General features: G+C 42.2%; 1 protein-coding gene across 1 annotated transcript; it reads left to right on the forward strand.

Moving 5' to 3' along the window:
- Positions 1–10229: 10229 nt before the first annotated feature.
- On the forward strand, positions 10230–11045 carry LOC110975877 (uncharacterized). Its single transcript, XM_022228728.2, has one exon. The coding sequence runs from the start codon at positions 10230–10232 to the stop codon at positions 11043–11045; it is 816 nt and encodes a 271-aa protein (XP_022084420.2).
- The last annotated feature ends 1725 nt before the right edge of the window (positions 11046–12770 follow it).

Below are 12770 nucleotides of genomic sequence, written 5' to 3' on the forward strand. Positions count from 1 at the left end.
AGGCTTTATTGCTTTTGCGGCGATTAAAAAAATTAAAACATAAACTATACTTATAAATAATTCGCTACAGATATGGCCGAACAACTTTTTTTATAACGCTTAATTTAAAAAGGGATGGCAGAAGGCGGGTTTGACCCAGAAAATATTCCCCTTGATGACGTGAACCAAGAACAAGAACTAGAACCAGAAAATGCAGAACGGGACAATAACTTTGACATTCCTATAACAAAAGGAGAAATAAGTTTAAATAGGCCAATAAGGGAGTAAGAAAGAAGAAATATTTTTTATAAATAACTGCAACGTGAAAGAATTTTACGATCACTTTATGAAATAAAATCTATCACTTCCCAATGATGAAAATTTTGTATACGACGAAATCAAAGGACTACGCTATAAAACCCAATACGGGAAACACTTACTTGTTGATAAAAGAAATCCTAAAATGTTTATACCGCTAGATCAAATTGCAAAACATGCGTTAGAAACTGGTTATCCTAAAGATAACATTGCTGTATTTATCAGATTAGAATTGGGCTTTAAAAACCACAGGCTAGAGATTAAAAGCGCGGCACAAAGTTTACGTGAGATACAACCCGAAAACATCTCGTTACAAGAACTTCCCCAAGCCACCGATCAAGTTAGCGAGATTTTGGAAGACCTCACTCAAAACGAAGAGGTCCAAACCGAAAGGGCTAAACCACAGAGAAGCATTAAAAACAATAAATAAGGCTCTTACATTAAACCTGGCTAAAATTACTGAGTTAGAAACTCAGATATCACAACTCGAAAACGAACCTTGCACGTCACACCCGTCGCGCCCTTTAGCGTTATTGGCCAGCAGGCCCCTCAACCTCCTCAGAAATAAAATGTTTAAATTAGAATCTTCTCGATCCAGATTTATTCCCTGTCAGCCTGTTGCCTCTCTTGCACCCTTTATCCCTTTTGGCTCCCCTCGCTCTAAAACTCGATGGTAATCTACTCTAACGCGCTATTCGCTTCGCACCCTCTGGGATTCCACTCGCACCATTTAGCATAATTGTCTCGATCCAGCAACCAGCAAAAAAACAAAAACAAAAACAAAAAAATAAAAACGGCTCTGCCTCTGACCAAGCGAGACATTGCTTCATTCATGCAGCGATTCCCGTTGAGCGCTCTGCGATATTTGACCGTGTCCTACCGTTGTGAAAACTGGTGCTGGAGCAAGGTAAGTGGAATCGCATAAGTTTGTGCCTGATATTATATTAAAAATTCTCTCCATTGATAAAACAAGAAATGGAAGACTTGTGGATCGTAAAAACTGTGAAAACGGTAAACGAGGGGACTCATTACAGTTTTTATGCAGGAATTGCGTAGCGCAGACCCACGGGTCTGGTTCTCGAATCACGAGCCACTCTGCGTTGTTCATTAATTTTTTTATATATGTTCTGGCAGACGGAGAAAAAAAGAGTTAAAAAAACTCCATGGGATTTTGCTACGCGCCCTATGGGATTTTTAACTCGATCAAAACTCCAGCGCCTTTATTGTTAATGATTTATCTCTTGTTGTTTCTCTCCAAAAATTGAAGCTAGTTATTTTATCGTTTTTATGTGTTTTAAAGTATCGTTTGGGTCTTTTATCGGGAACTAGTCTGAAGGTTGACCATTGTAGGAGTTGTCACTGGTGTTTAGTTTTAGCCCGGTCGCTGGTGGAGCCCAATGCCAAGTCTCTTCCACTGCGGATATTCAATCCAAATGAGGAGAGACGCGTTGTCCATGAGGGGACAACTGTAGGTACAATTGCCGCAGTTGAGGCTGACTCCATAGTCCTGCATGGTGAGAACCATGAGAGTGACGGGTATGAAGACCTGCTGGGTCACCTGCATGATCTGTACGACCGGTGTAAGGTCAACGTTAGTGAGGGGTATCATGAGGAGGTGAAGTCTTGATTGATTGAATACCAGGACGTATTTTCCCGTGGTAATGAGTATATACGGCGGACTGATGTGGTCAAACACCAGACCAATACTGGCGACGCAAGGCCTATCAAGGAGCGGCCAAGGCGTCATCCGATGTGTAACTAACAGGAAATAATGAGGCAGATGGAAGATTTGCAGAAGAGGGGCATTATAGAACCATTTCACAGTCCCTGGGCCGCGAACGTGGTGTTGGTCCGGAAGAAGGATGGGACCCGGAGAGTTTGTGTCGATTAGAAAGGGTTGAATAGGGTAAACAATAAACGATGCTTACCCTGTCCCTAGTATCGATAAGACGCTAGATGCGTTGGCAGGTGCCAAGTGGTTCTTGACGCTTGATTTAGCGTTGGGATATTGGCAGGTCGCCCTCGACGAGGACGCAAGCCAGAAATCAACCTTTGTGGTGCGGAACGGGTTGTACAGGTAGCGTTGCATACCCTCTGCTCTTTGTAACAACCCTGCGAAGTTCGAGAGGTTGATGGAGAAGGTGATGGCGGGTCTCCAGTGGGAATACTGCTCATTATTTTACCTGGATGATGTCATTGTTTATTACAGGACTGAGAGAGAGTGGATTGAGCGGCTTCGAGTCGTTCTCTCTAGACTCCGAAAAGCTGGATTGAAGTTGAAGCCTGTTAAGTGCTTCTTGTTCCAGCGCTCTGTGACCTATTTGGGCCATGTAGTGTCGTCCGAAAGTGTGGCTACCGACCCTGAAAAAGGTTCGGGCAGTGGCTTAGTGATCCACACCTAAGTGTGTCCGAGAAGTTTAAGGGTTTCTAGGCCTTGCTTCTTATTATCAGAAGTTTATCAGAGGATTTGCCGAAGTGGCGTCACCTCTGCATGCGCTGACTGAAAACTCAAGGGAGTTTCACTGGACTGCCAAGAGGTGTTTGAAGAGTTGAAAAAGAGGTTGCTGACTGCACCTGTGTTGGCATGTCCCATGCCTGACTCGGACTACATCTTGGACACAGATGCGAGTGGGGATGGACTAGGGGCAATTTTGTCTCAGGTCCATGAGGTCAGGAGAAGGTTCTCGCCTTTGCGAGCCGTAAGCTCAGCAAGGCAGAGAGGAACTATCTGTATCTGTATGGTCGGAAGGTTGCTGAAGGTCTGATAAAGGAGGGGGCAACGGATGTTGCTGGAAAACCAACGGTTGTGTCTGAGGAGGAGAGTCGCCGTGAGGTTGACTCTGACTTTCCAGTTCATGAGGTGGACGTGAGGGGTATCTTTGCCGAACCACACTGGTCTAGGGATGAAGTAAGGGGGCACAACTTGACGATCTAAGTATTAGTCGGATTGTGAGGGCTAAAGAGCAATCGGACAGCCGCCCAGACTGGCAGACTGTATAGGCCGCCTCATCAGTGCACAAGACTCTATGGTCCTCATAATCGTGTCCTGTACCGAAGTTGGAAAGTCGATGGAAAGTCGATTAGGTGGTGACTGCTACTGCCTGAGAAATTGAGAAAGGCTGTACTGCAGGAGCTACATGGAGGTCAGACTAGCGGTCACCTTGGGGTCGGGAAAATCTTGGTCAAGACCAAGTTGCGGTACTATTGGCCGGGGATGACTGCGGATGTGAGGTCGTTCATAAGGAGCTGTGATCTGTGTGCGAGGAAAGATCTCCTGCGAAGAGGAGAATTTCCCCCCTCCAGCATTATTTGGTGGGTGAGCCCACTGCAGGAAAGAGTGGCTGTGGACTTGCTGGAGCCACTGCCCAAGAGTGACAGTGGCAACACTTGGATCATGGAGTTCGGGAACGATGAGCCACCGGAGAGGTGCAGAAAGACAGCAATCCTGGAGGAGAAAATCTGCAGGCGACGTACTAGGACGGAGCGTCGCCTGCAGCCGGCTAAAGAAGACCATGTACGCCAGCAGCTACTACCTTCAAGCCTAATGAGTAGTGTTTCTATAAATGTCGATTCTAGTTATAAGAATTAATAAAGCTAAATATTTGTTTGATATCCATAATTTTTATTGATTGTCTTCGATTGTAAATTGATGATTCGTCATAAATTATCTTAGAGTTGTAGACTTAAATTTTCTATGTAAGTTATTTCTGAAAGGTTTTATAGAGCATTTTATAAAGTTTTGGAAGTTCGCATATTTATTCTACTTCAACAGTGCATAACTTATGCTAATTATGGTGTGTGAGGATTATAAGGTAAGCCTCAGGTAAGTTTGTTTTGAGCGTGGTTGCAAGTTCAGGTAGAGTAACATGTGTGCTCTTGTATTGAATATTATGTGAGGTTGATTGACCTTATGGAATAATTACATTATGATTGTATAAACATGCACGCGGCAACCAATCAGAAGCGCACGTTACCTTAGGTCTGGAGCGCTGGCTACGTGTGTTGCCTAGACTTTGTAAGATGGCAGCGTGGCAGAGCTAGAAATTTGTTACACTTTTTGTACGCGTCTTTTCATAGTAGTTCCTCTCTAAAAATACGGTTTTTGTTTAGAGTTCCCCTGTATTTTTCTCTTAGTGCGCCCCCTGTTTATTTACTTTGGCCCTTGCTTCTTCCCACATAACTTGACCCCTATGATCTGACCACTTAGTTTGAAGAGCAGACCAGCAGAGACACTATCACTGTTTGTTTTTGCTCTAGTCAAGTTTCTGTCTACTTCTATGAGTCAGTGATCGAAAGCCAAACTCTCCTCATTAGATCTATTTTGACACACTGTGCTGGTTTTTCTTTTTAGTCCTTTTGGTTTTTGCATTTTTTAGTACTTTTTCATGAATAAATTCTTTTGTGTCCTTTTTTGAAAGTCAAATATTGGTGTCTGAGTCCCTATTAATTCAGTTTCCTGCGACCCTTCCCTCAAAGATCCTTGGTTTAGTTATAGGTTTTTTTTGCGAGGTCCCCATAGTGCCATTTCCCCCGTTACAGCTGCGTGCTGATAAGAGTTCTGCGTAGTGTCGTCGACTGAGCCTTGAGAGTTCCAAAAATGACGTACGACCGCTGGTAGTTGGGGGCTTGATCTACCTCAAGCGTGCCTGGTGCGATCGGTTAGTGTAGTGCTTTTACTCAGTTGCGGGAGCTGCCGATTATTTCAGATCTTATCGAAGACTTGTTAGAAGGTCCCGTTTATTTACGAAGTGTTGGATTAGGGAACCCGTGTGAACCAGTTAATTGGGGAATTAGCGAAGCTAGACTGGAGGGATTGCGTGCCGTTGTTCCATACTTGTTGGCATAGCGACGGTTGATTGCAGTCCTCGTCTGAGAGCTTGCTTTCCTCGTTGAGGTTTACTGGGTGCAGGTTTCCGTTAGAGTCCGTTGAGGACTATTATAATTGCCTTCTTAATTGATTGACGCTTTGTTATTTCATAAAAACTTGAAGTGGGTGAGGGTTACCTAAGTCACCTCGAACCTTGTTGCAGTTTGGGAACTGTGTTGCTTGGTAAGGCAGTAGAGATTATTGTTGTATAAGTCTACCGTTGTGTTGTATAATTACGCGAGTTACCTGCTAACTTCAGGGTCACCTATATTGACTTGAGGGTTACCTGGTCATTGAGGGTTACCCTGGTGTATGTTGAGGATAAGTTTCTTAACTAGTCACGTTTGTGGTGCAGTTGACCAGTGAGGACTACCTACCCGTGAAGGTCATTTTGTACATAATTAATTGCTTTTGTGTATAAAGGATAACTGAAGCACTGACAATGACGAACCAATCATATAATTGCCTTTGAAATCACTGGTCACCGAGAGATTTAGTCTAGTCTGTGTCATTTCTATTGACATTTACTGTAACCTTTATTGACATTAGAATCAATTACTTAATCACAGAGCCGTGGTAAACTCCCACCAAACGAACAGCCCCTATTGGAGGCATAGTCCACCGTTCGTTAACTGATCTATATCCCCCTTGCGTTTGGATAGTCTCTCATTCTTGCGTAAGGTTAAATAAATACATCTGTAGGGTTAGGCCAGGTCGATTCCATCTCCAATCAGGAGAGTCTGCTGGTCCGCCACAAAAGGTGTCAGTCGTCCCGCCACAATATGAATAGGAATGAACTTGGGTTAACAATTATGGCACAAGATGACCCAGGGATGTAAAGGAATAGCATAGGGGTGCAGACCACTAATTCAAGTGAGAATTTTTGACCAGCTCATTAGCATTAAAAGTGCCCCCACAGTATCTTTTGAAAAAGGAGATTGTTTGGCCCCCAAAATGGTGAGATTGTGTAAATCGTTGCCAGGATCAACTACCTGGGTATTTGAGCTTTCATATGAGAGCAGAAGGGCTAAAAACTACGGTTGAAAAATGGTCCTAAGTGCCCGAGAAAGTTGAGGGTTGCCACTTGAAAAATGGCTGCAATCAGACTTGGGAAAAATCACTTTTTGGGGGGTGATTTTGTTTGGTGGGAATAATTAAAAAGTAATTGGTTACCTAAAGAAAAGAAATTGAAAGATAAGCGACCAGTCAAGAATTTCATTTGTGTTTCAGAAATCTGAGGGATGTTGGCGTGCATGCTATTGGGCCCTGAACGGTGCTGATTTTACACTGTTTTCAATGGGGCTTGAATTAGTGGACTGGACCCATAGAGTCAGAAAGTCTAGTGTGACCTTGGTATGGGATGAACATGTATATGGAAGAAATGTACGTAGGGTAAAAATTCAGTACACATTGACCTTTTTTATGAAATTTTGGCACAACAGGATGAAACATAATGATAAGAAATAGACGATGAGTCATGTTGTGTGATGTCATGGAAAAATACTGACTGGCCCACCATGAGGTCCGCAAGTGAGCATCGATCCGAGATAATCCTTAGACAATGGACTGTAGGTGGCGCCGTGTGGTGGATGGGACGTTGGTCTGACGGCTTAATCCTTGGGCACTAAACGAGAGAGGGCGTGCACATGCAGACGGTCTTGCGTTCGGCTTACTATGGTTACGGAAATAATCTGATCGATACAAGAAGGTTTTGCTGGCCCTGGCTGAATTTCTTTATCCTTGAATGTGAAGTACATCATAATATAAAAATTATGAATTTTCAGGGGCGGCATGACGTGAGTTGGGGATTTTTAACACGTAGCAATGGGATAAACTTATCCGTTGTGCTATGAAATGTTGTGCAGAAGTTCCCGGCCAGTGTCCGACCCGAGAATTACTATTCAATAGTCATACCAGTTAGTAAGAACACAAAACAAATTCAGTGGACTTCATAATGGTTTCAGTACTGTTTTTATTTCTCTTTTTCATCATTGATTTTTTACAATTATACTGATTTTAAGAATTACAACAAAGTTGATTACCTGGAAGTCTATTAAATTTCATATCAGAGGCATTACATGTACTCATTTCTTTTGGGGCCATTTGTCTCTAATAGTTGCTATCTTTTAGTTATTTTCCTCTCCGTCATTTAGCTGAAACAGTCCCTCAAAATAATATCAGCATGTTTAGGCAAAACTGTATTCAGGCTCTGTTGACTTTAATGCCTTTATTACATTTTTCTTCGAGATCATCCGCAAACTCACTTTAACGGCAGACCCACCGATGAAACCAAAGACCACCATGATCCACCCATAAAAAAAGCCCTCGATGAGAGTATTTTACATTCGGTTAGATTTATAATACCTATTAAAGAATTAAACGAGGTAGGAAATCTGGAAGAATTTAGCGATACCATTCAACAAAAACTAAATAACTTCGACGCGCAAAAACAAATTCTGAGAGAAAAATCGAAAGACTTACAGAGCAGCAGCAAACATGATCAATGACATGATGCTTTTGACTAAAGAAAAAGAAGATATTACTTTGGAAGCTCGCCGCATTGCGTTAAAGTTTAAGGGTTTATAGAAGACAAACCCCGACGAAAGAACGAAAATAATTAGAAGCGCTCAAACATAACCCGGGAATGCTATTTTAGTAACGGGTTTTAATACATGTAGTTAAATCACGCAACGTTTACACACACCGGCTGAGGGTACCCCTGGTGAGTTCTTGCAGGCTGGAGAGTGTGTTAGCATTGTTAGTCCTCCGGGGTTTTACGACGTTGATTGGTTTGGATTTTTTTCAACTCCACTCCGGGCGTAAGTTTTAAATTACACTGGGACTCGAATTAAGTTACAAGAATGGTGACAGACGTAAATCTGAAATTGCAGTTGGGGCGAGAAGTTTCCAAGTTGTTAAGCCTGCCAAAAAGGTAGGCTAGTTCCGAACGTTACAGAAAAAATAAACGTGAATCCTTTCAGTGAGCTGTAGATCCTTTGCCGAGAGCTAACCCTCGCTGAGCCAATTCGCCTCCACCATTGGCAGGTTCAATCAAGGCCGGCTGTCCCATTGCCTCACAAGTACTGGCTACAGTACCAGGCACTACGGCCTCATGGGTTTAGAAAGAACCGGTTCAGGAGCGGGAGACGGAGCCCCATCCCCTCTGACAGCAGCAATGATAGAGCTTACGGTGGTACTGATTTCCAGGCCGAGGGCTGTTAACACGCTAATGATACACCTTGATACACCTTGTTCTCTAAAAAATGATTCTGATTTTTTTCTCCAAAAGTCTTATCTGAGTTTAAAACATAATCAAACAAGCTTTAATTTTAGTGATTTGACTTCTTAAGCGACTATTAAAGATGTCTTTTAGGGCTTAGGCCGCTTCTAGCTGATCTTTTAAATCTTAAAAAAGTACCTTCTGTTTGTGACGTGCAAGGTTCGTTTTCGAGTTGTGATATCTGAGTTTCTAACTCAGTAATTTTTAGCCAGGTTTAATGTAAGAGCCTTATTTATTGTTTTTAATGCTTCTCTGTGGTTTAGCCCTTTCGGTTTGGACCTCTTCGTTTTGAGTGAGGTCTTCCAAAATCTCGCTAACTTGATCGGTGGCTTGGGGAAGTTCTTGTAACGAGATGTTTTCGGGTTGTATCTCACGTAAACTTTGTGCCGCACTTTTAATCTCTAGCCTGTGGTTTTTAAAGCCCAATTCTAATCTGATAAATACAGCAATGTTATCTTTAGGATAACCAGTTTCTAACGCATGTTTTGCAATTTGATCTAGCGGTATAAACATTTTAGGATTTCTTTTATTAACAAGTAAGTGTTTCCCTTTATTGGGTTTTATAGCGTAGTCCTTTGATTTCGTCGTATACAAAATTTTCATCATTGGGAAGTGATAGATTTTATTTCATAAAGTGATCGTAAAATTCTTTCACGTTGCAGTTATTTATAAAAAATATTTCTTCTTTCTTACTCCCTTATTGGCTTATTTAAACTTATTTCTCCTTTTGTTATAGGAATGTCAAAGTTATTGTCCCGTTCTGCATTTTCTGGTTCTAGTTCTTGTTCTTGGTTCACGTCATCAAGGGGAATATTTTCTGGGTCAAACCCGCCTTCTGCCATCCCTTTTTAAATTAAGCGTTATAAAAAAAAGTTGTTCGGCCATATCTGTAACGAATTATTTATAAGTATAGTTTATGTTTTAATTTTTTTAATCGCCGCAAAAGCAATAAAGCCTTCCGGGTCGAGACAATTATGCTAAATGGTGCGAGTGGAATCCCAGAGGGTGCAAAGCGAATAGCGCGCTAGAGTAGAATACCATCGAGGCTTAGAGCGAGGGGAGCCAAAAGGGATAAAGGGTGCAAGAGAGGCAACAGGCTGACAGGGAATAAATCTGGATCGAGAAGATTCTAGTTAAAACATTTTATTTCTGAGGAGGTTGAGGGGCCAGCTGGCCAATAACGCTAAAGGGCGCGAGACAGCCGACAGGCAAAATGGGCGCGAGGGAGCCTGGGGGGGTTACAAATTGAAAATAGTGCGTTGGAGCGGAACGGTAAAAAATCCCTTCTCCTTCAGTGTACTTACAGATAAACCTTGGATGTCACTCCACAATTTATCGTTGAGTATTTCAATAGAGGGGAGGTTCATGGTTTTAAAGTTGAAAAGAGGCCGATTTTTATGGCATTACATATTTATTCAAACCAGACTCGCCGGCAACTTTACGTGTGATGAACATAAATCAGCTGGTTTTTTATTACCACAATTTTACCCACTGTCCTTTGCGTGCGCATGCGTAGTATAAAAAACAGGCTATTTGGACCATGGACGAACACTAAAGTTTAGCGTTAACTTCCGGTTCCATGTTGCTCTTTGTGCAGGGGGTGTAATTTAAAAGTGACGTCACACTTACAAATCGGATAGCAATTTTATGACAATTTTTTTCTTTAACCAGTAGAGATGAGGAAAAGCATTGTTTTCTATTGCAAATAGACTAATTAGAGCATCTTTTTTCCACTCACAGATCTTTGATCATCTTTGACTGAATCGCCACCTTTAACCGTTTAACATGGCAGATCTGACATCGCAGCAGCATCGCATTTTCTGCTGGTCAACTTCTCGTTGTCTCTCAACCGTCTTCATGAAATGTCTGTCGATGACAGAGGGCGCTTTGGCCTGGCTGGAACCGTTTAGCACGGCAGAGCATTATGGTCCCCAGGGACGTCTGTTGCCCCCAGGCGTGGTCCCAAAAGAGCCGGACTACAAGCATGCCTGGGTTAAACAGAAGCTGGAGGGCGACTTTGAAGGCCACAGCTTGGTTTTTGTTAAAGACCTAGCTTATGCCGTCACGGAAAGGCTGCAGTTTGTCCCCAACGGTTACCGTCATTCTTTCCTCATCCGCCATCCACTGAAGAGCTTCATGTCATTTTACCGCTTGTTGAAAAAGACATTTGGAGAGAGCGAAGTTGACTTCCAGGGCTGGTTACCACAGAAGGGGTTCGGCTACGGGGAGCTTGCAGAGCTTGCAGATTACGTCGAAAGAGACCTCAGGCAACCACTGGTGATCGTGGACGCTGACGACATCCAGAGACAGCCCAAAGTCATGGTGGAGAAGTACTGCCGCGCTTTGGGGCTGCCATTCTCTGAATCTATCCTGACCTGGGAGCCAGGCATACCCAAAAATTGGATCCTGCGGAAGGCTATAACAGAAGCAGGAGATTACTCCCCCTTTATTGCCACAATGGTGAATAGCCACTCCTTCATTCGCAGCAGTTGCCAGACAACCATTAGTCAAGAGGAGGTGCCTCAGGTCGTAAAAGAGATGGTTGAAGTCGCCCTTCCCTTCTATGAAAAACTTCACGCACGGCGTCTCCTCCCATCTTAGAAGGACCGATTGCGTATTTGGCGAACCGGCTTTTGGTTTTAAATTTGCTAATAACATGAAACATAAATGGAATTATAGTAACACTGAAGTATAGACCCGTCCTGCAGATTGTCCCTGTCTGTTCCGGCTTCGGAGCCATTCAAGAAACATGCAGAATGCAACAAAAAAAAAAAGACGCTGCTGATTAAAGTACCAGAACAAAACCTCAATACAGTAATTATAATGTGAAAAAACAAACGCACACATATGTGACCTGAATGAGCCAAATAATATTAATAAATTGTCATCAAAATATCATTGTAAATAAATAGTTAGATTTAAATTTGCCAACAAGTCTACTACATTCGAAACATTTCAGCATTTTTAAAAGATGTATTGCTTTTTTTGAAACGTGCTTCGGTAAGTATCGATAAGGTTTCATGTCATAAAGATGTTTGTTAAAGTTGAGACGGTATTGTTAAACACTTCATATATAATGTTCAACAGTCACTTTTTAAACCGGGTAAAAAAATTTTCAGTGTACTTTTTAATTAATCAAATTTCAGCTACCACTCAGTGATTTTGACATGAACACTTTATATAATGTTCAAGTCCATGTCACTATTTGAAAACAGATAAACATTTTGGGTGTTTTGGTAAACTGTTAAAATTTCCAGCTACTTCTCAGTGGGTTTGATATTTTAATGATATTATTATGATTGTTAAGCTTGATGTTGACATGTTTCATTGATGTTATATTAAATATTTTTCAGTTCCTTTATATGCTATAAATTATGTTACATTGACGCCACCAAGCAGATTGATAAATCACCGTGCCACTGACATCATATCTTGATCTTTCCTCAGTAAAATCCACGAGAACACGATGAAAAGAAATTAAAGCTATCTGTGTCAATCTGATTTAAAATATTTTCTGTCTCTTTGCGGTCTTTCTAACATATTTATAATTCAATGTATTATAAATGTGTTCAAAATGTTACAAATTACAGCAAAATTGTCTTACTGAAGATATTTCTAGTGAGGGAACACCCACCAAGTACATCAAGTCGAGGTTGCCTATACCACATTTACTGCGCATGAAGTTTGCTTGAAGATCACGCTCACGTTGGTGGAATGGTATTAACATTAATGCCCACTGTACTGAGAAGCGATGATGATGCCCGCTACGTGAAAAACGAGCTGGCCTGAATACGGGAAAGTTTAATCGATTCTGATTGGTCAAGAGTCTGTGTGCACGTGCTTGCCACCTGCGCGCTCAACGAATATACCATAAAATGGACGGGGGTGTTCGGGGAAATGAAAGTAAAATTCCAGAACAAAATCCTTGGAAATCTATCATAGGCCAATATTGCCTTCTTTATGGGAATAAATTTGTGCTTGGTCGGCCGGCTTAGGAGATCGAACACTGATTATGCCCTCGCCTGCGGCTCGGACATCAGTCGCGTCCATTCTCCAGAGCCGGTCTTATCGTTTAATTAACGGGTTCTTGACCAATAGGAATGGCTAGGAACTTTCTTAGGTGTTGAATCAAAGTACACTTCGTTTTCTTCTGTATATTTTAAGAAAGGCTTCTGTGTATCCCTGCATCCCCGGTGCTGTTGCAAGAGGTTCAAGAGCACTATGAATGGCGCTGCATCCAAGGCCAGTGTGACATGGGCTTGTGCCCGTGCGAGTTGGGCCGGAGAGGTAGGTGATGATGAGCCGTGTTAGTATCAGGCGAGATGG

Source organism: Acanthaster planci, linkage group LG02 (genome assembly GCF_054643075.1).
Source record: "Acanthaster planci isolate LZ-2023a linkage group LG02, COTS_SCS, whole genome shotgun sequence".
Classification (NCBI taxonomy): Eukaryota; Metazoa; Echinodermata; class Asteroidea; order Valvatida; family Acanthasteridae; genus Acanthaster; species Acanthaster planci.

What these genes read in the sequence shown, in the direction of transcription:
- LOC110975877 (XM_022228728.2), top strand. Translation starts at nt 10,230, where the DNA reads ATGGCAGATCTGACATCGCAGCAGCATCGCATTTTCTGCTGGTCAACT.